The sequence below is a fragment of the Sus scrofa genome, chromosome 14, assembly GCF_054392235.1.
Source record: "Sus scrofa isolate SSC_HxYL_T2T_F1_AM1 chromosome 14, Sscrofa_HxYL_maternal_Yorkshire_Landrace_v2.0, whole genome shotgun sequence".
Lineage (NCBI taxonomy): Eukaryota > Metazoa > Chordata > Mammalia > Artiodactyla > Suidae > Sus > Sus scrofa.
The window spans coordinates 155,144,801-155,165,630 of NC_139396.1; the positions used below are offsets into that span (position 1 = coordinate 155,144,801).

Below are 20,830 nucleotides of genomic sequence, written 5' to 3' on the forward strand. Positions count from 1 at the left end.
TTGTACTGCCCCTGGGTGGGGTGCAGAGGGAATCGGATGTGCTCTGTGTGATATGGAGCTTCCTGGTGGCAAGAGAAAGTTGGAGCACATGGGGACAAATGAGACGGAATAGATGCCAGAAGAGAGGCAGAGCAATGCCCTGGAACTCGAGGCGGAGGGTTACTGAGCACCTCCAGGGAGGATGCAGTCCTGAATTTACATCTTAAAAACTTGTACTGGGGCCGACAGCACTCACCCACTGGTGTTTCTCAGCCACACCAAAAAGAGAGCCCTTCTGGCAAATTCTGCTGTCATTACAATCCTGACTATGCCATCCGCCAAGCCCTGTGTTGAGAAGACTGAAACTCAGTGGGGAGGGACCTTTGGAAGATGTTTAATTCCATCATTGTTCATCCCAGAGGGAGTAGCTTCTTCCTTCACTTCCTATTTATCCTTTTTTTAATCTCTTCTAGTAGGTAACCTCCTGTCACTAGTTAACTCTTTAAGCATGAACTGCTCAAAACAAGGGTTCTATTATCACAAGAAGTACAGATTGTGGCTACAGATGAGGCGGTGCATAGAAGGGGGTTCTAGAGGCTCAGTGGAAGGACCTAGAGCAGTCAGGGTTGAATCTTGCTGCCCTCTGCGGTGCTTAGAGCCAGGCTAACATTTATGAACACAACTCAGGCACTGTTCTAAGTAAGTGGCACATGCTTTCACTCATGTCTGAGATGTAAGAGCTCACTAATGGGTTAAAAACATGACACTCAGGACAAGAGCCACATTAAATGTTAATGCACTACTGCAGAGATGTGAATTAACAGAATCAAAACGTGTTTTATACGCATTTTTAGAAGAGTCAGAAATAATCACGTCATGTTTGAGGTGGAGAGGGCTCCTGACAGGCGACATCTGTTACAACACCGATGTTTACCATGCAATTCACGCCTGGAACTAACGCTATTTCTGAGCTTTTCCTGAAGACCATGAGATTCAGTCCTGTCTAGCCCAGGACTTCAAACAGAGGTGGGCTGCACAGCTCCTTCCAGCCTCCTTCCTGTTGTCCAGAATTTGGACATGAAGGTTAGGGACCCAGCAGTCTTCTTGGACCAGGATACGACTTTGGGAAAAGAAGCCACACCAGAGCATCACGGCCCCGACACAGGAAAGACAGCCGGCCTGACTGCCTGCTGCTGGGCATCTTGAAGATGAGAAAAATCAAATTCGTACTTGTTCCAGTCACTGCTATTTTGAGATTTTGTTATAAGCACACAATCTTGTGATAAGAATAGCCAACTGACTTGCTCAACTTAACATGGAAGAGAAAAACTGTTACAAGGCTTGAATAAAACGTCTTCTTAAGCTTTGGACCTTCCCGAATCTTTTATATCAAAGTGCAGCTCTACTGACTGTTCACATTCACTAGGATTTTGTGATGATGTATATATACCACTCTGTGATGAGATTCAAAACACTGAAGTGACCAAGACTTTAATGTCATGCAGACCATTAGGAGAATTCTTATTTTCAAGAAAGTATTTTTTAGAAGTCTGAGAAAAGGACTGCTCTGAAAATTATTGCAACTTCATCTTACTGGTAAGCACTGTATTGTGAGAAGCTAATCCTCTCAGAAGCTTCTATTTTTACCTTATTTGTCTCTAAATTAAGATCTTTCCTCTAGGACATTCTATTGAATCTTCAGAACAACCCTATCAAAATAATATTTTTAATATATTTTCCATCACGATCTATCTCATATTAGCTATATCCCTGTGCTATACAGTAGGACCGTATTGTCTCTCAACTCTTCCTTCTGCTGTGTCTCCATGCCCTCTGCTGGTGCTGCTAATGAAACCTGAATGTGTGTGTGTGTGCGTGTGCTTTTTAGGGCAACACCTGCAGCATATGGAGGTTCCCAGGCTAGGGGTCTAATTGGAGCTGTAGCTGCCAGCCTACACCAGAGCCACAGCAACTTGGGATTCGAGCCATGTCTGTGACCCACACCACAGCTCACGGCAACGCCAAATGCTTAACCCACTGAGCAAGGACAGGGATCAAACCTGCAACCTCATGGTTCCTAGTCAGATCTGTTAACCACTGAGCCACGACGGGAACTCCAGTAGTTCCTTCTTCAGCCAAGGAGGTAAGTTCTTGAGTGATGTTTACTATTTTCCTGATTTCCCATAACTCAATCACTAAGATGTAAAATTAAATACTAAATGCTGATATAAAGTTAGTATCTCTTATGTTACATGATATGATACGGGGAAAAGAGAGGGAAGAAAACAAAGATATTTGCTTAATATATGTAAACACAAACACAGCGTATTCATAACAGATGAGGAGGAAATATTCATGACAGAGTCCTTATTTCTGCAGCTGGTTGTACGTAGCAGTCAGTGTTTACAACTACCTTCTACTAATCACTTTGTATTCAGGGTTCCCTTGTTCATGTCACAGAAGCACAGTGGAGGATCAAAGTCGGCAGACAAGCCACATTCTTCGCAGCACTGGAGGCTGGGATAAGACTCAGGGGTGGACGAGGTAGCCTCGGTGACCTTGTCTCGATTACCACTGGTTTTGGCCCTAGCCATGGGCGCCTTTGCCACACTTGAAAAACATACACAAAACATGGGATTAGAATTTCTATCTCAGTCGTCTGTTACCATTGTCAGGGGTCTCTGGGAAGTTTAGGGCCAGAGCCAGTCAAACACAGGACACCAGCCCAAGATTCAAGTGCTCTGCCCTGTCCCACCTTCCTGCCCAGCCCCTTCCTCTCCTAGGATTGCCACAAATGTAAGATCCAGTCACAGCAAATTAGGGGGAGAGAAGTAGGGGTCCCCCATGGTTGCTGCAATCTGCCAGGTGCAGAGCCGACCCAGGATGGGCCAAAGTCGCTGTCCCCGCGTTCTGGGATTTACCTTCCAGCTTGCAGGCTGAACTTCCCTACAACGGGAACACCACTGCCTCTGACGGCCAATGTCTCCCATACTTGACGTTCCTTCCCCCCAAATTTAAGGCTCTCTTGTCTGATCTACACCCCTTGTCAGCTCCCCCAGGATCCCACACAGCTCAGCTTCCCCAGAGCTCTCCGGGCCCTCCTCCCCGTCCCCACGGCCATGAATGAGGGGACCCCCCGAGAGCTCCCCAACTCAGGCGGGAGGAGACTGACTGGGAGAACAGAGGCAGAGGCTCACTCACAGTCTTCAGTCTGCAGAGCTGTGGCACCAGCCAGCTGAGGGGAGACCCCAGAGGTCAAGTGACAGCAAAGCTGCAGAGCCACCAGGCCGAGAACTTCCTCCTTATGAGCTCACAGCCCCAAACCAGAAGGGGTGGAAGCCAAGATTCTACACTCCCTGCCTTTGTCTTCTCCAGCCTCCCGCTGTTCCTGACTCCCCAGGGCGTGGCCGCAGGGCAAGGAGTGACCCTGCTCAAGCAGAGCCTCGGGGGGATCCCACTGGAGGGGGTGTTGGCCGCTCGCAGCCACATCACTCACTTTGATGTGCTGGCCATTTTGTAGTAAAGACAGACGACAACAGCCATCAGCACAAATGCGGTCATCAGCAAGCTGCCACCAATGGCAATCATAATCTCGAGGTCAAACATCTCACACACACCTGGGCAGAGAAGCGCAGGCAAGCGGTGAGGGCGGCTTCCCCCCAAGCCGGCCCCTGGGCAAGCTCAGTCTCTTCCTGCAGTAGAGGGAGAATCAAGCCAAAGCACAGATCTTCCCAGGGAAGCCTAGACAACAAGCTGGTCCAGGCTGGGTAAAGGGCTGGTTCGGGGATGAAAAGGGACTGAAACACAAAGTCCAAAGAAAAGGAAATCAGTAGAAAAGTTAAGAATCTTTTCCTTTTCACAAGCAGTAATGTGCAGCTGACGGCCACACACAGTCCTGCACTTGAGCAAATGGTTTTATCCCTAAACACCTGGGCCTCATGACATGTATTTACTGATGGGCATGACAGACTCCTTGCGGTTCAGCAAATTTAAAATTATCAGTTTATGGGAGTGACTAAGAGAAAGACTTTTTTCTTCTTCTTTGTCTTTTTAGGGCCACACCTGCAGCATATGGAGGTTCCCAGTCTAGGGGTTGAATCGGAGCTGCAGCTGCCGACCTGCGCCACAGCCACAGCAATGCCACATCTGAGCTGCATCTGCGACCTACACCACAGCTCACAGCAATGCTGGATCCTTAACCCACTGAGCAAGGCCAGGGATTGAACCTGCAATCTCATGGATACCAGTTGGGTTCATTACCACTGAGCCACAATGGGAACTCCCAGGGAAAGACTTTTTTCAAAATATCATGCTCTGTAACACTCAGAACACAAACCCATTTTGTAAGTGACAAAGTTTTAAGGAAAAAAACCTTAATTCTCTCACTGACAACTGTCATGCCATCTCATGTTTTAAAAGGATTCTAGAAGCCTTTGCCCTTCATTCTTCCTCCCTGGGAGACCAGAGGCCTTTCTGCCATGGTTTCCTCCTACATCCTCCCAGGAAATCCAATCTGTCTGGAATAAGGGATTTGCTTAGTCTAACACAGCACAACGGGGGATGGGGAGACAGGAAGGAAGCAGAAACAATTCGACCGCTAAGCATACTTACTCTAGCTAAACCATCCACATCCAGATGAAGGCTAGCTGGAAAAAAACTTTTTACTTTAGGGAGCAGGATATTGTATCAAACCTGTAACCTGAGAAAGAGGGATCGAACCATCCCTGTTAGGAGGAATTAAGATCCAAAGCTGGAGAGCTCACATTAGAAGCACAGCCACTGTCCAGCTCCAACTGCTCTACCTGTGCTGTGTGACATCAACCCTCTGGACACCAGCTCTTTCACGGAGTTCTGAATTCTGTTCCATGTGCAGGTATATTTTAGCACCCATGAAACAGAAATACTATTTTGAACCACTTAATACTAAGGTCTTATTTCTCTCACATTAATCTTCTGAATTTGGTAATCAAAAGCAGGTTTAAAATTTCAATTTAAGGAGTTTCCTGGTGGCCTAGTAGTTAAAGGACCTAGCACTGTCACAGCTGGGGTACGGGGTTTTATCCCTGGCCTGGGAACTTCCACATCCCATGGGAGTACTCCCCCGCCAAAAAAAAAGTTGAAAAAGAAATGTGAAAGGGTTAAAAATACACTTATGAGTTCAATTCCAAAAGACTGGTTAGACTTTATGCTAGCTACACCATGAAATAACATGGAGGCATTTGCTAGGATTCAAGCATATGCTCACCTGGGAAGATTTTCCTATTTTCCAGTAAAAAGGGTTACAGAAACGGAAGTTCTCAGTCGGGTGTGTAGGGCTTGAGGTACTCATACCCAGCCAATACAGTAACAGTAAATGAGGAGACTCCAGGTGCGGACAAGATGGCTTTTTTTTCCCTCCCTGCTCCTCCCTGCAAAGAATAACTGTAATACCTGGGAAAAAACAAAAAAACAAAACAAAAACAAAGGTCAAACAAAGGCGAATTCTGAAAGCTGGAAAGAGGAAAGCATATTGGTTAGTAGGTCTCGGGGCCCGGATGAGCAGTACAGCATTAGGACAGAAGAAAGTAGCCCATGCCCGCTGCTGGCCAACTCTGAAGGTAGCGAGAAGAGGGTGGCTCTGGTGGGTTCATCTCCCCTGGATGTAGTGCAGTCCTGCTGCCAAGCCCAGCCTGGCCCAGCACCACCGACAAGGCACCGACACCCACTGGCAAGGCAGACACCGACAGTACAGAGCCCCTTACCGTGGGGGTCCCTGACAGTAAGCAGCCAGGGGAAGTGCACTGCTCCCTCACTGGTCCTGAGACAACTCCTCCACCGAGAGGCAGGGGGGTGGCCTATTGGCAGCCCAAAGGGGATCCCAATGTCACAAGCAACTTTGTCTCCAGGAGCAGGGGGATTCCCTTCTCCCACCCAGAGGCACCAAGTGGCTCCAGCCTGGGGCTCTCGGGCTCCTTTAGGTAGTACTGTTGGGGGCTTAGGACACCACTGGCATCAAAAAAACCCTAAGTAGATCACATAGCACTGCAGGAGTTCCCGTTGTGGCTCAGTGGGTTAAACACCACCAGTATCAGTGAGGATGCAGGTTCGATTCCTGGTATCACTCAGTGGGTTAAGGATCCAGTGTTGCTGCCAGCTATGGCATAGGTCACAGATGTGGCTCAGATCCTGCACTGTTGTGGCTGTGGTGTAGGCCAGCAGCTGCAGCTCCAATTCAACCCCTATTCTGGGAACTTCCATATGCTATGGGTGCAGCCCTAAAAAGAAAAAAAAAAAAAAAATTAGCACTGAAGGATTTCCCTGGTGGCTCAAAAGGTTAAGGATCTGGCATCACTGCCGTGGCTCTGCTTACTGCTGTGGTGTGGGTTTGATCCCTGGCCCAGGCATTTCTCCATGCCACAGATCCAGCCAACCCCCGGAAAAAACAAACACAAAACCAAAATAGTACTGCAAAGCCTCTGAACATTAAATTGTCACTGGAACCCTAACCATTCACCGAAAGAGACGCAAACCTCAGCATGCCACCCATGGCAAGGGGAGATGAATGAACACTCAAAGGGGAGGCAATGGGGAAACTAAAATACGTGACCTGTACCTTGATTTCATTCTCATCACACCATCACACATCCCTTGCAGACGCCTCAAACGACAGTGATCACGCTGACATCTCTGGAGGTGCACTTGCCAGCCCTCATTTCCCAGACTTGACTGGGTGTGCCACATACAAGTGGAGAAAAATGACCAAAAAAAGAGATTTAATAGAGATTTCATACATACCATGGTCCTGTTTGAGCAAATAATAAAGCAATTATATATATGCATAGCAATTTATAAATATAAGAAAATATCTATGAATTTCAGTATGTACAAAATATAATTTAGGTCTCTATTAACATGGAAAAATTAAGAAATGAAAGATCAGGAATTAAAACTCACCTGAATTATTTCTAGAACTCTAATTATGCATATTGCATTTCATTACTTTATAAAACATGGTATGTGTACTTGTTACAAATATATTAAAGCATTTGTGAATCAAAGAACAGACAGATCACAATGACCAGAAGCTGTATAAACTACCGATGAAAACATGAGATGAGGAGTTCCTACTGTGGCTCAGTGGTTAACAAACCCGACTAGGAACCATGAGGTTGTGGGTTCTATCCCTGGCCTCGCTCAGTGGGTTAAGGATCCTGCGTTGCCGTAAGCAGTGGTGTGGGTTGCAGATGCAGCTCGGATCCCACGTTACTATTGCTGTGGCTGTGGCGTAGGCCAGCGGCTACAGCTCTGATTCAACCCCTAGCCTGGGAACCTCCATATGCCATGGGTGCAGCCCTAGAAAAGACAAAAAAAAAGGAAAACATTAGGTGAAACACATTTCTCCTGAGTGCTGAAGGAAATGCAACCTAATTACTACATGTTATTAATAATTTAGGGAAAGACTGTGTAAAGTAATATATAGGTCCTCATGTCTCTAAAGTCAGAGTGATTCATAAATGAACAAACATGTAAAGAACTAAGTTCATCAAAACATTAAATGCGTCGAAGCCATCCTTTTCCATCTTTTCATTTTAAGGGCTGCAGCTGCGGCATATGGAGGTTCCCAGGGTGTCTGTAACCTACACCATAGCTCACAGCAACAATGGATCCTTAACCCACTGAGCAAGGCCAGGGATCGAACCTACATTCTCGTGGATCCTAGTCGGGTTTGTTAACTTCTGAGCAATGAGGGGAACTACCATCCTTTTTCATCTTAAACAAGTATTAGATGAGAAGAAAGTATTTTTATTTAAGACAAGTAGTTTCCACAGTGGATGCATTTATTCTTTAGATGAAAATATATCACCTTATGACACATATATAACAGGTATAATTTCTGCAAATGAAGTCTGCCAGAGAGCACTGCCATCTCCTTGATTCATGTGCTTTCACCTTCAATGCAGAACTTCAGCATTTCACACTTTAAACAGAAAAGCGCTCTGCAAAGAGGAAGCTGTATTGAAAAAGGAGCTGTATGGAAAAAGTCTACCTTCTGGACTAAAATAAAACAAGATCACATCTCTCCTTGTACATCAGTCATTAACTCTAATGTAACGGTCCTAACAAATAGGTCAGTTCTAATTTTCACTTTTCTACCCACAGCTACAATGTGACAGAACATAAGATTAATGACCCCAATGTAAACCAATTTTACACATGCCAAACATCACATCTAACTGTTCTTTTTTGAAATAAACAATGAAAAGGGTAATATGGTGATCTGGAATTAAAGGTTGCAAAGCGTTTGTTTTGTTGTTGGCTGCATTCCCCCAACCCCCACAGGCAGAAGTTCCCAGGCAAGGGATTGAACCCATGCCACAGCAGCAATCTGAGCCACAGCAGTGACGATGCTGGATCCTTAACCCACTGAGCCACCAGGGGATTCCAAGGCTACAAGTCTTAAGTATCCAGCTTTCTAAGAATAATAAATTAGAAAAACAAAAAATATTAATCAAGTCCACTATGCATTTTTAATACCCCTAAAACATAAGGTCTTTGTAAAAATTAAGAGTACTCGAGGAGTTCCTGTCGTGGCTCAGTGGTTAACGAATCCAACTAGGAACCATGAGGTTGCAGGTTCGATCCCTGGCCTTGCTCAGTGGGTTAAGGATCTGGCGTGGCCAGGAGCTGTGGTGTAGGTTGCAGACGCAGCTCGGATCCCAAGTTGCTATGGCTCCGGCGTAGGCTGGTGGCTACAGCTCTGATTCACCCTCTAGCCTGGGAACCCCCATATGCTGCGGGAGCACCAAAGAAATGGCAAAAGACAAAAAAAAAAAAAAGAGTACTCTAATCAAACATATACATTACAAACTAATGAACTGCATTAGAGATCCTTAGCAAGTATGAACTCTTGGAGTTCCCACTATGGTGCAGTGAGTTAAGATCTGACTGCGGCAGCTCAGGCAGCTACAGAGGTGTGGTCTCCATCCCAGGCCTGGCACAGTGGGTTAAAGAACCTGATGTTGCAGCAGCTGTGGACCAAGTCGCAGCTGTGGCTGGGATTCAGTGCAGGGCCTGGGAACTTCTATGTGCCACAGGTGTAGCCAAAAACAAACAAACAAACAAACAAATGGAACACGTAAGCAATTCAAAAGTATATGCGAATTTCTTATAAACGTGAAAGAAATGGCAAACAAAAATACCTCAGGATCTTATCACGTTAACGCTTAGTACACAGTACTGGATTTATAATAATGGTACAGTTAAAGTGAACACTGAGGTCACTTTATATAAGTCAACAGTGACCCTCAAATGACGTTAAATAGCTGCTTTGATGTTTTGGCTTTGTAATAAATACTTAATAAATATCTGTAGTACTCTGTATGTGTTGAGTGCTTATCTTTCTCCATTTGAAAGTCTTTCTCCAGAGTCATAATGTCTTAGAGGCATCCCAGAGGGTGGGGAGTTGGGATTTTGCAGCAAGTCCACCAACAAAGCAATCTTATTATCTAGGTGCTCCTGGAGCTTATAAATTCGCTGATCGATGTAGTCCGTGAGTTTCTTCTCCATCAGTTCCATGTTTTTAGAAAGCATCTTTTCCAAGGAGGAACAAATGGATTGTTCGTCCATTCTAAAAGGAAATTAAAAAAATAACAAGATCACAATTTCTCCTAATATTATAACAAAAACAACCAAACTATAGTATAATAAAACAGCCAACTTAAATTGCTGGAATTTGTCTTCACAAGCATCTTCTGTTTCCTGACAAGGGAGCTCCAGGTTCTTTGTTCTTAGGGCCACACCTGTGGCATATGCAAGTTCCCGGGCTAGGGGTCAGGTCAGAGCTGCAGCTGCTGGCCCATGCCACAGTCACAGCAATGCCAGATCCCAGCCGTGTCCTCGACCTACGTCGCAGCTTGTGGCAACGCTGGTCCAGTTGTATGAAGGACGCACTTCATACAACTGGACAAAAAATGCCCATCTCGCGGTCACTGCAGCTCCTGCCCATTCACGCAGAGAACCCCCTACGCCCCCCTCTTCTGATGCTCGGACCCCTTCCATCAAACGCCTGCGCGGTGCTCGCCACCCCCGGTGCCGTGCCCTTCTTTCAGAGCAGCCGCTCTACTCGGCAGAGTCTCTCCTTCCTCAACCGTGTTAAGCGAAGATGTACAAGCCCCCCCAGTTCCCTCGGGACACACCGTCAGGCAGGAGCCGTGGAAACAACGGCCTCCCCCCCCTCCTCTCCCCCCTCCCCGGTCGAAACCACACTGGTCTCAAACACTCACGGAAGCCCAGCAGGGCCTTCGCCGGGCCGGGTGATGCTCTCCTGCCACTTGCTGAGAGGTCCCAGGCGGAGATGGCTCACTTGACGACACAGGTTCTGGAGGAAAGGTGGCAGCTCCGAGTTAGCTACGGGGGCGCTGTCACCCGCTCTCTTCGGGGAGAAAGAAGAGACTGCAGCCTTAAGCTCATTCTCAAGAAGAGACTGGTTCTGTGGCCCCATGGGACACTCCTGGAGGCGGGTAACAGGGCCCCCGGCCGCTGGCTGCGTCCTCTGGGCCGGGTGAGCCTGCACGTCTTCGGTCCGGTTTCCAGACGTCAGGCCGGTTCGGAAGGGAAAAGGTGTGGAGGTCGACTTGGCCGAGGCTCCCGAACTGGAGGATGCTCGTGCTCCCACCCCGGGCGTGGAGCCAGCGCTTCCCCGAGGCGACTGGGGCGGCTCGCCGATGGGAATGCACATCTGAGCAAGGCAAGAGGGCAAGGCGGGTCACACGGGTGAGAGCGACAGCCCCCCGCGGAGGCCCCTGGAGTCAGGCCACCTGTCTCCTTTCACTCCATCCTTAACGTCCTTGCCCGAGGTCGGCGAGAGGTACGACCCCAGTACCGAGCCGAGGGGACAAAGCCCAAAGTCAGCTTGGCCGAGGTGAGACAACGAGTCCGTGGGAGAACCAGGGCACGAACCCAGGTCACCTAAGTCCCGAGCCAGGACTCGAACCACTTCACGGTAGTTCTGCTCAGGAAAACAGTCAAGCAAATCCTGGCGTACTCCGGAAAATTTTAATGTTTCTACTAAAAGGCCTCCTTAAGGTTTAGTAATCAAATGGCAGTCCTCTCGATTTGACCATAATCGTTGGCGACTGTCACAGAAGTAACAGCCGTCCACCCACTGTCACGTATCATAAGCCAACCTAAGGACACACCGGTTGTTTACACCGGAAGAGGGACCAGACAGTTACACTCATACATGCATTTGCGGCTTTAATAACTTGTCGGGTAAGGACTGGGTTTGGGGGCCTCCACTGGCCCGGCTGTGCTCCACTGTTCCTGAGGAGACTCGGGCTCACCTTTCAGAAGAGGTTACCCTGCCTCCTACACAGGCCATGTTCTGGCTATGCCCTTTAATGTTTTCATAAAAGAAAAGCAAAACTATCTGTAGCCTAGCTAACCGGTAAGTTATGTGGCTCCATCCTAAATTCTAAATACAGAATTCTACTGGAGATTTTTTTTTTCCTTTTTTCTGGGCATACCTGCCACATATGGAAGTTCCTGGACTAGAGGTCAAACGGGAGCTGCAGATGAAACCTATGCCACAGCCACGGCAACGCCAGATCCTTAACCCACTGAGCAAGGCCAGGGATTGAACCTGCATTCTCAGACTGTGTCAGGTTCTTAATCTGCTGGGCCACAACAGGAACTCCTGGCTAGAGATTCTTATCCAAGGATACTCTACTTACTGCTGCTCCGTATCTACTGAGAGACGGAGAAAAGTACTACACAAGATCAGCTGAAGACGCTCAGTCCATATATTTTCTGAATGTTATAATAAAAAATGACTGCTGGATTAAGCCAGCACAAAACTCAGCATCCATCAAATATTTACCATAAGGCTACTCCGTGTTAGAAACTATTTCGGCCACTGGACATAATACAGTGAACAAAACAAATATAATTTTGCATATATGCTCTCATAGTTCCATAAAATGAAGTATTTACGTCTGAACATCTTGCAGGATTTCTTTAACTTTTCTTTTTTTCTTTTTTTTCATCTTTTTTGCCTTTTCTTGAGCCGCTCCCACGGCATATGGAAGTTCCCAGGCTAGGGATCCAATTGGAGCTGTAGCTGCCGTCCTACACCAGAGCCACAGCAACGCCAGATCCGAGCCACGACTGCAACCTACACCACAGCTCACGGCAACGCCAGATCTTTACCCACTGAGCAAGGCCAGGGATCGAACCCGCAATCACATGGTTCCCAGTCAGATTCGTTAACCACTGCGCCACGACGGGAACTCCAACTGTTTTAATCATCAAAAAAATCAAACAAGGAGTTCCCATCATGGCTCAGCGGAAACGAATCTGACTAGCATCTATGAGGACGCAGGTTCGATCCCTGGCCTTGCTCAGTGGGTTAAGGATCTGGCATTGCCATGAGCTGTGGTGTGGGTCGCAGAAGGACGTGGCTCAGATCCTGTGTTGCTGTGGCCCTAAAAAACCAAACAAACAAAACAAAAAAACAAACAAACAAAAAACCCCATCAAGTATCGCCTTGAGAAAGCAAGAACAAAAGTTCTTTTTATTCTGAAGATGAGAAAAGGTCAACAATGAAAATCTTGAATAACTGAATATAGTTTCTTGAGAAAATGGGGCACGGCTTTCACTCAGGTAACAACTGTATGCTTGGCTCTTTGAGAGAGAATTCCTATTCAATTATTCTAAATCACTGAAGCAGAACCAAATCAAAGTCAGCACACTGGAACTTCAAATACAAGGAAATAAGAAATCACTTGAATCAAACTTTCCAGAACTCAAGGACCCACAAGCGCAGGTGAAGCAGGGCGAGGCTGGGAAGCTGCTCCCTGCTCCTTCCTTTCCCCTTCAGGACAGGCCCTGCCCAAGGTAATAGGCCAAGGTTCCACCCAGGGTGTGGTTCCACCCCCTCCCCAGAGGGGGCAGCTCTCACCGAGAAGCATCCCTACTTCACGCTCAATGGACAGCTACAGAGCTTACGGGACCCTGGGCAAGGGGACAGTCCTGGCTCCCGGTTGTCAACAACCAGCAATCCTAGAGGACCAGGCATATGCTGTCAGGATGGGTCCATACCCGCGGCCTCCCCCCCAGAGAGAAGACTTTTTTTAGAATGTTTAAAAAAAGATTTCCCAGGAGCACCTTCCTTCTGCCTCGAGGTGTTCCCCAAATGTCCCTGTATACAGGGATTCAGCGTGTGTGTGCCTCTGCGCGTGCACGCGCCCATTCGTCAGGATGACAGGTTGCAGGGGAAGGTCACGACACGTGTGCTATTGGTTAGATTCACGTGTCCGTACAATAGAACATGCTAGACGGATACTAGAAAATGAAGGCTTGGGACAGGATAAGAGTTAGGACAGCCCTCATCACTTCCCTGATGCACTCTGACTTGGCTGAAATTCCTGGCAAAGAAGAAGCATTATTTGGGAATTGAACAAAAACAACCATAGGTACGTGGGGAAAAAAAACCCCAAACCATCATCCATGTCAATCCCCCCTGCCAAAGGCAAGCTTTTAAAACGTAAAAATCGGTCCGCAAAATGTTTTACTTCATTACGGCTCTCTAATGTTTTCAAAACCTTGCACACTCAAAAAATTTCTTCCAAAAAAAAAAAAAAAAATCTCTTCTGCTTTAAAATTCTTCATCTCTGTCTCCACTGGATTCCTCCCCCTCCTGCCCGCCCCACACTGCTGCCTCCAAGATTTGTTCTCCAACTAAACTAGGCATAACCCTCACCCGGTGACCTGGTGTTGCCTGTTGAAAGCAGCCGAGTCCTGGGCCTGACCCTCAGGGCTTCAGGTCATTGGTGAAGGCCACTGTTGTGCACTTTATACACCTTCCAAGGGATTCTGACACAGGCAGGTTCCTCATCTCTAGGATGCTGGAAAGAAGCCCCCTTTACCCTGGCTACGTCCATGTTCCTACAACCCATCTCTTACCTAATCCCTCAAAATCTGGTGGCCCTGTCATCCCCCTAAAGACCTCCAAGGAGCACTTGGTGGATAAACCAAAGGGCACATGTACACATCGCTCTGGAGAAGTCAACTTCTACTCGTTTTCTAGCTACCTTCTCCTTCTCCTAGCACTGAAGATTTAATCCATACTATCTCCCAGCCCTCAAACGCCCCCTCCAAATTTACTTGCTTAATTCCACCTTTCCTCTCTGAAGGATTAGATAAACTGCTACTTCCAGAGTTCCCAGTGTGGCTCAGTTGTAAGGAACCCAACTAATACTCACGAGGTTGCGGGCTCAATCCCTGGCCACGCTCAGAGGCTTAAGGACCCAGTGTTGCCCTGAGCTCTGGGGCAGGTCACAGATGTGGCTCGGATCTGGCGTTGCTGTGCCTGTGGCGTTGCTGCAGCTCCCATTTGACCCCTAGCCTGAGAACTTCCATATGAAAAAGACCAAAAAAAAAAAAAAAAAAGAGCTACTTCCAATAATAAATCTTTCCTAGGCTTCCTCATCAGTCTCCATTAGATGCCCTCGCACACCTGCTACGAGTGTGAGTACAGATCCTCGAGGACAGGCCGTCGGCTAAAGGACCTCTGAACCTTCTCAGCAACCAAAGAGCACCTTATTCTCTGAAAAGGGTTAAATGCTTGCGAAATGAATAGCTGAGTGAGTTCATGGAAAACTGTGGCGTCTGTAACGGAAACATCTTGTTGCAAGAGGGTAAGTCTACAGAATGTTATTTTTAGAAAAGTTAGTAAAGACAGTATTAAATTCAGTGTTAGAAGTTTCAAAAAAAAATTTAAGTCAGCACACGTCCTTAGAAAAAGCCATTATTTAGAAAAATTTAAATAGGGAGTTCCCATCCTGGCTCAGGGGTAACGAACCCGACTAGTACCCACGAGGACACAGGTTTGATCCCCGGCCTTCCTCAGTGGGTTAAGGGTCTGGCGCTGCTGTGGCGGAGGCCGGCAGCCACAGCTCCAATTTGATCCCTAGCCTGGGAACCTCCATAGGCCATGGGTGCACACCAAAAAAGACCACACACACACACACACACACACACAAAGTAAAGAGTGTCTGGAAAGAAATCCATTTCTGCTCACCTGCTGCTGCTGAAACCGAACCAGACTCATCAGCTGCTGAGCTCCCGGTGACAGCTTGGAGCCCATGGACTCCATGATGGTTTGGACCCGCTCCAGGTCTATCCTTGGCCCCAGAGGAGGACAGCTTGCCGGAGACGCCGGGGAAACGGGCCTCACGTGGACCACGACTCTACTGATGAACACACACTGCTTTTCACCAAACGAGAGCAGCTATCGTAACACAAAAGTTCAGCAAAATTAACACTAATAAAAATACCCCATCATGTTTTAAAGTCACTTCTTGTTAGTACTGAAGGAACAGCGAAGCATTCAAGAATCCAAAATTAACCTCAAGTTCATTTTGCGATCTCCTCTAGAATATTCCGGCAGAAGTAGGCTCAAAGAACCACCTGAACTTGAAAACTGATATCGCAACTAAAAGAGACGGTGTAAATACTCTTTCACTTGAGAAGTTTCAGGAGTTAAGGATAAACCAGGCCAATCCAGGATCTTAACATCAACTTGCTACAATGTTATTTCATACAAAAGAAGACTGTCCAGGACCAGGCGCAGAGTGTTTGCTGACACACCAAGCGTAAGTCAGTATCTTAGAATTCAGGATAAATTCTCAGCGGATGCTAAGGGGATGCAAAGCTGGCCTAAGAGAGGGCACTGGTCTCCAGGCGGAAAAGACGGGTTCACGGTGATTTTCTAACTCGACAAAAGAGCAAAGAAAGGTCAAACTTTGAGCGCAGTTCTCCAGTTTTTCCAAAGCTTTATGCTGCCTCATCCAGTCCATGCTTTTAGTTATTTAGTTGTTTATTTTCATGATTTTAACTTTTTCCATTCTAGTTGTCGTCCACGCTTTTAAACCAAAGCCATTTCCTGGGTGGTGAAGGAAAACAAAGCCGCCAAGTGGAAGGACAACAGGACTGAGAATCAGACAGACCTGGGTTCAGGATGGCTCCGCCTGGGTGGCCCTGGCAAATGCCAAACTCCAGTCAGGAGTACAATGATTTCACGTGATTGTTACAAGGACTATACACGTGTTAACATCTGCAGTATGTATCACTGAGCAAGGGCTCAAAGACATGCATAAGTAATGATTACTATTCATTTATTTATTCACTTATTTATTGCCTTTTTAGGGCCACACCTGTGGCATATGGAAGTTCCCAGGCCAGGGCTTGAATTGGAGGTGCAGCTGCCAGCCACAGCCACAGCCACAACCACAGCCACAGCCACACAGGATCTGAGCTGCGTCTTCCACCTACACCACAGCTCAGGGCAACACTGGATCCTTAACCCACTGAGCAAGGCCAGGGATCAAACCTGCATCCTCACGGATGCTAGCTGGGTTCATTACCGCTGAGCCACAACAGGAACTCCAGTAACTATTACTTTTCCCTTTCGTGTACTATTAGCTCAGAAGAAGCCTTCCTTCAAACCTGAGGAGTTACCTACATAAACACTCTCTGCGCTGCCTGGTACCCCCACAGCACAGTTGCAGACACCCGTCACCTTCAGAGACGCAACAAACCCATATATCACACAGAGACAGGTGAACTCAGATCCGCCACTCAGAAACACAGTGTGGCACTAAGAAGGTGACTGTCCCCAACGAGGAAGTGAACACCTCATGAAATGCACACACACACATTCCAACCGCCATATTACCCCTACCGGTACCCCCCACCCCCCCAGCCGGTCTCAGCAATGATCGAAGCACCACTTGCGCAAACTGAATCCCCCCCTTATCTGTCTGGCCCGCTGTAACATCAGCAACGGGAGGGCTTCTTCCAGTGTGTTCCATAAATGCCCAGTACAGGGTCTGGCATCCACAGGCACTCAAACACAGGCTGGAGGAAGAATCGCCTCGTTTAAACGACTTTGGAAGCTCTCACGACATCCTGCCTAAAACCACATCTACGGATAATCATTCTGTGCTCCTCGCTAAGTCACAATCAGAACAGAACATGAGCGAGAAAGACAATCGAGCCGGGCATTTATTTTCTTCAGTTCCTAATGAACTAGGTCCAGACAGCTGGAGAGACTTGCCCAAGGTGACGCTGCCAGTCGGCAGGAGAGCTCACCTCACAGCCAGGGCTTAGGATTTCCAGCTCAGAACCCTTGCCCTCGATCTGCTGACATCATTTGATACTTCGAACCTCGTGGACCCCTTTGCTGAAATAAGTGTATTACATCTTTCTCAATATTATGGGACAAAACTGCTCGTGGATTTTTAGCACCGAAGTTTTATATAAAAAGTATTAAGCCGATGTAATGCTGTAAACCAACTATATCGCAATGTATAATTTTTTTTTTTTTTTTTTTTCAAGGGCTGCCCTTGCAGCATATGGAAGTTCCCAGGCCAGGGGTCAAATCAGATCTACAGCCGCCAGCCTATACCACAGCCACAGAAACACAAGATCCGAGCCAAGTCTGCAACTGGCACCACAGTTTACGGCCATGCTGGATCCCGGACCCACTGAGCAAGGCCGGGCCGCATCCTCATAGATACTAGTCAGATTTGTTTCCAGTGCACCACAATGGGAACTCCAAAAAAAAGGTTTTTCATGCAATTTTCAGGGCTAAAAAGTATACTACCACTCTAGTATCAATAGCACATATCATGACATTGCTACAGGTAATATCTGTTCACATGTTAAAAGAAAAATGGTGATAATTTTTTAGAAAAAGATTTATTTTTACATGGTTTACTACTTCTAATTTTTAATTTTTTTGCTTTTTTAGGGCCACACCCTGGCGGCATATGGAGGTTCCCAGGCAAGGGGTCTAATCGGAGCTACAGCTGCTGGCCTATGCCACAGCCACAGCCACATCAGAGCCAAGCCTCGTGTGTGACCTACACCACAGCTCACGGCAGCGCTGGATCCTTAATCCACTGAGCAAGGGCAGGGATCGAACCTGCAACCTCATGCTTCCTAGTTGGAGCCGTTTCCTCTGCGCCACAATGGGAACTCCGTATGTTAACTATTTCTGAACTAAAACCAGGGACCGAGCTGGATTAACTACACTACCAAACAACAAAAAATTAAGCTACAGGGCAGAAAAACAACTACGGCTTTCAAAGTCGTTAAAATTTAGGAATGACTTACCTTTATTTTACAAGCACGTGTGGAAGACTCCAATTTTAGGTATGTTTTGTACAAAGTAATCTTTTCCTGTTCACTAAAAATAAAAAAAAAATTGTTTTAAAATTTCATATGTTATCTCCCTTTTTTCTCTTTCCTTTTAGGGCCACACCTGCGGCATATGGAAGTTGCCAGGCTAGGCATTGATGCGGAGCTGCAGCTGCCAGACAACTGCACAGCTGCAGCCAAGAGGGACGTGAGCTGCACCTATGACCTTTGCTGCACATTGCAGCAATGCTGAATCCTTAAGCCACTGAGTGAGGCCAGGGATGGCAGCCGAATCCTTATGGATACCAGTCAGGTTCTTAACCTGCTGAGACACAACGGGAACACACTCTCTTTCCCTCTGTGGGTGTATACATATATATATACATGAAAAAAATCTCACTTAATAGTTACCTTCAGGAAGTCCCCGTTTTGGGTCAGCTGTAATGAGCCCAACTAGAATCCACGAGGACAGGGTTCGATCCCTGGCCTTGCTCAGTGGGTGAAGGATCCAGCATTGCTGTGGCTGTGATGCAGGTCCCAGTCGAGGCTCAGGTCACACGTTGCTGCGGCTCTGTGCTGTAGGCCAGCAGGTGTAGTGCCGATTCGACCCCTAGCCAGGGAACTTCCATATGCTGCAGGTGTGGCCCTAAAAAGCGAAAGAAAGAAAAAAAAAAAAAAAGTTACTTTCAAAAAGAAAGGTTTCCAGGACTATATTTAAATCCTGAGACTCAGTCTTCCTGGTGAGGCATAAACAATTGGGGCTTCCCACTCAATTGCACTGGATATGAAGAAACTACCCGCCCCTTACTAACTACATGAGAAAATTAAATTAGGTATCCCATGTATATCATGTAGCACAGAGCACATTTTAAAGGTCAGTAACAACCATTATACCCAACATGTACAGTAACAACACAATTCCTATTCTGCATTGGATTAAGGGACGATTACAACAAACTCTTCATAAGAAATCAGAGAAAAACATGTACAATGGGTTACATGTGTCTGTGCTGGGCCGTCTTGGGCTCAGGCACTATTTGTTATGGGCTTCCCACAGGAACATGGTCCTGGTTTCAGACGAACAGAGAAATTCATTTGGGGAAAACAGAACCTTGTGAGTTAAGGAAAAGGGGCAAGAAAGACTTAGCAGAACTTCATTCGGGTAAAACGCTTCCACTAACTAACCAGGACCTTCCACCAATTTCTTTCTTTCCCTTAGCTCTCAACTTCCACCTTGACAAAAACGACTAGGCTGATTTACATTGTCTTTAAGATCCCGCCCATGCCTGCCGGTGTGTTTTTCTCTTCTCTTCCCTAGTGTCTGGCACCAATGTCACAAAATCAATACACATCACAAAAGCTCCAGAAAGTCAAAACACCACTTCCGAAGAACACAGGGACGTGCACACGTCACACACCTGTTATCCAGAACGTTACAAACACTCTTGCCCCTGCTGGTGCCACAGTACTCCTCTCCCAAGTACACTTCCATATTTCGTGCTGAACTTAAGACGCCAACAGAAACCATTTCTTCACCTCCACGAGGGTCACATCTCACGTGAAGGAAGCAGGGGTTTTCACCCTGGCGGTGCAAGCTCCTTTTCAAAATCACCAGATCCTGGCTGAAAACAAAATGAGGACAGCAGACTTTTACCGTCAAGTTCCCTGAACAATGCTCTCAACCCACGGAGTGGGCCACAGGGCTTACTGTCTCCAGTTCCCTTTACAGGTGCATTTGCAGCCCACGGGACAAGCGCTCAGTGCAGAATGCGTAAGGAAATGATGCCTTAGCCGCCAGGGCGCTCCACTCTCCCTGCCTCTTGATCTCTCCCTTCTAAGCGACTCTCTGTAACCGCCTGTCCAGCGGCGGAAATGTATTTACGGGGCATCCACCACCGTGAGTGAAGCAACAATTTGGAAGAGGGAGGGGGAGGCACAGAATGGGACAATGGACAGAAGGATGCCATTTTCAAAACGAAGCTGGCGGAGGTGTTCCTCAGTTGGTTTTTGTTTTGTTTTCTTGCTATCGTGGTCGCCAGGAGGTGTCGGTGCGTTTCGGGAGAGAGAGGCGGTTCCGATTCTGACAAGGGGCCTCAGGAGAGGACCTGGCCGCCACCAGGGGATGTGTGCCAAACGCCCACTGGCCTGGTCACCCGCCCCGTCCTCCCGCCGCGCCGGCCCTGCCCCCTCGCCCTCGCGCCGCCCAGACCCGTCACCAGCTCGGCTCCCAGACCCCGGCCCAGACCCTCTGCCCTCCCGGCTCCCCAGCCAGGAGCGTGGCTGTCACGCAGCACAGCCCCCGCCCCCGCCCGCGCGGCGCACCCCGTGGCAGGCGGCGCCAGCAGCTGCTCCCAGTCGGCGTCCCGGGCGCCGAGACCCGCCCGGGCGAGACGGAGGCTCTGGGCCAGGGCTCCGCAGGCGGCATCCCAGGAAGCCGCCAACGTCGGGCGGCGGGTCAGCGGCGCGTCCACGGCCCCGGTCTCCATTCGGCCGCCTCCAGCCCCGAGCAGCCCCGGAACCTCCCTTCCAGTGCCCGAGTTTCCGCTTGACAGAGGGCCGGTGAAGGAGCCACTTCCGACTGGTCTGGCTCCAAACCTGCGAGCCGCGGCTTCCCGCCGGGTCGGGAGACCAGCTCCTGGAGACACGCATGCGCGTACCGCCGGCTTCGGCC

General features: G+C 47.9%; 1 protein-coding gene across 13 annotated transcripts; it reads right to left on the reverse strand.

Moving 5' to 3' along the window:
- Positions 1-1,439: 1,439 nt before the first annotated feature.
- On the reverse strand, positions 1,440-20,681 carry LOC100154423 (ATPase PAAT). Of its 13 annotated transcripts, none has more exons than XR_014827100.1 (10): positions 20,482-20,681; positions 19,578-19,781; positions 18,136-18,208; positions 15,038-15,247; positions 10,242-10,336; positions 9,334-9,586; positions 6,572-6,684; positions 5,225-5,409; positions 3,476-3,776; positions 1,440-2,589 (listed from the first exon to the last, which is right to left on the reverse strand). XR_014827100.1 is itself a non-coding variant. In XM_084995797.1 (6 exons), the coding sequence occupies exons 1-6, from the start codon at positions 20,643-20,645 to the stop codon at positions 9,352-9,354; spliced, it is 981 nt and encodes a 326-aa protein (XP_084851923.1). In that variant the 5' UTR covers positions 20,646-20,681; the 3' UTR covers positions 7,779-9,351. The 13 variants fall into 13 exon arrangements, 3 of the variants coding, with proteins under 3 accessions (XP_084851923.1, XP_020929244.2, XP_084851924.1); XR_014827099.1 differs by having other exon boundaries at positions 3,597-3,776; positions 7,823-9,586; XR_014827098.1 differs by having other exon boundaries at positions 7,823-9,586.
- Between the last annotated feature and the right edge of the window lie 149 nt (positions 20,682-20,830).

Bases quoted from the DNA above. Each gene is read 5' to 3' on its own strand.
- LOC100154423 (XM_021073585.2), bottom strand. From the start codon at position 20,645: ATGGAGACCGGGGCCGTGGACGCGCCGCTGACCCGCCGCCCGACGTTG. The intron at 19,782-20,481 runs GTGCGCCGCGCG...TTTTGTTTTCAG, and splicing joins CTGGCGCCGCCTGCCACGGG to CCAGGATCTGGTGATTTTGA. The intron at 18,209-19,577 runs GTGTGTGACGTG...TTTTATTTTTAG, and splicing joins TGTAACGTTCTGGATAACAG to TGAACAGGAAAAGATTACTT.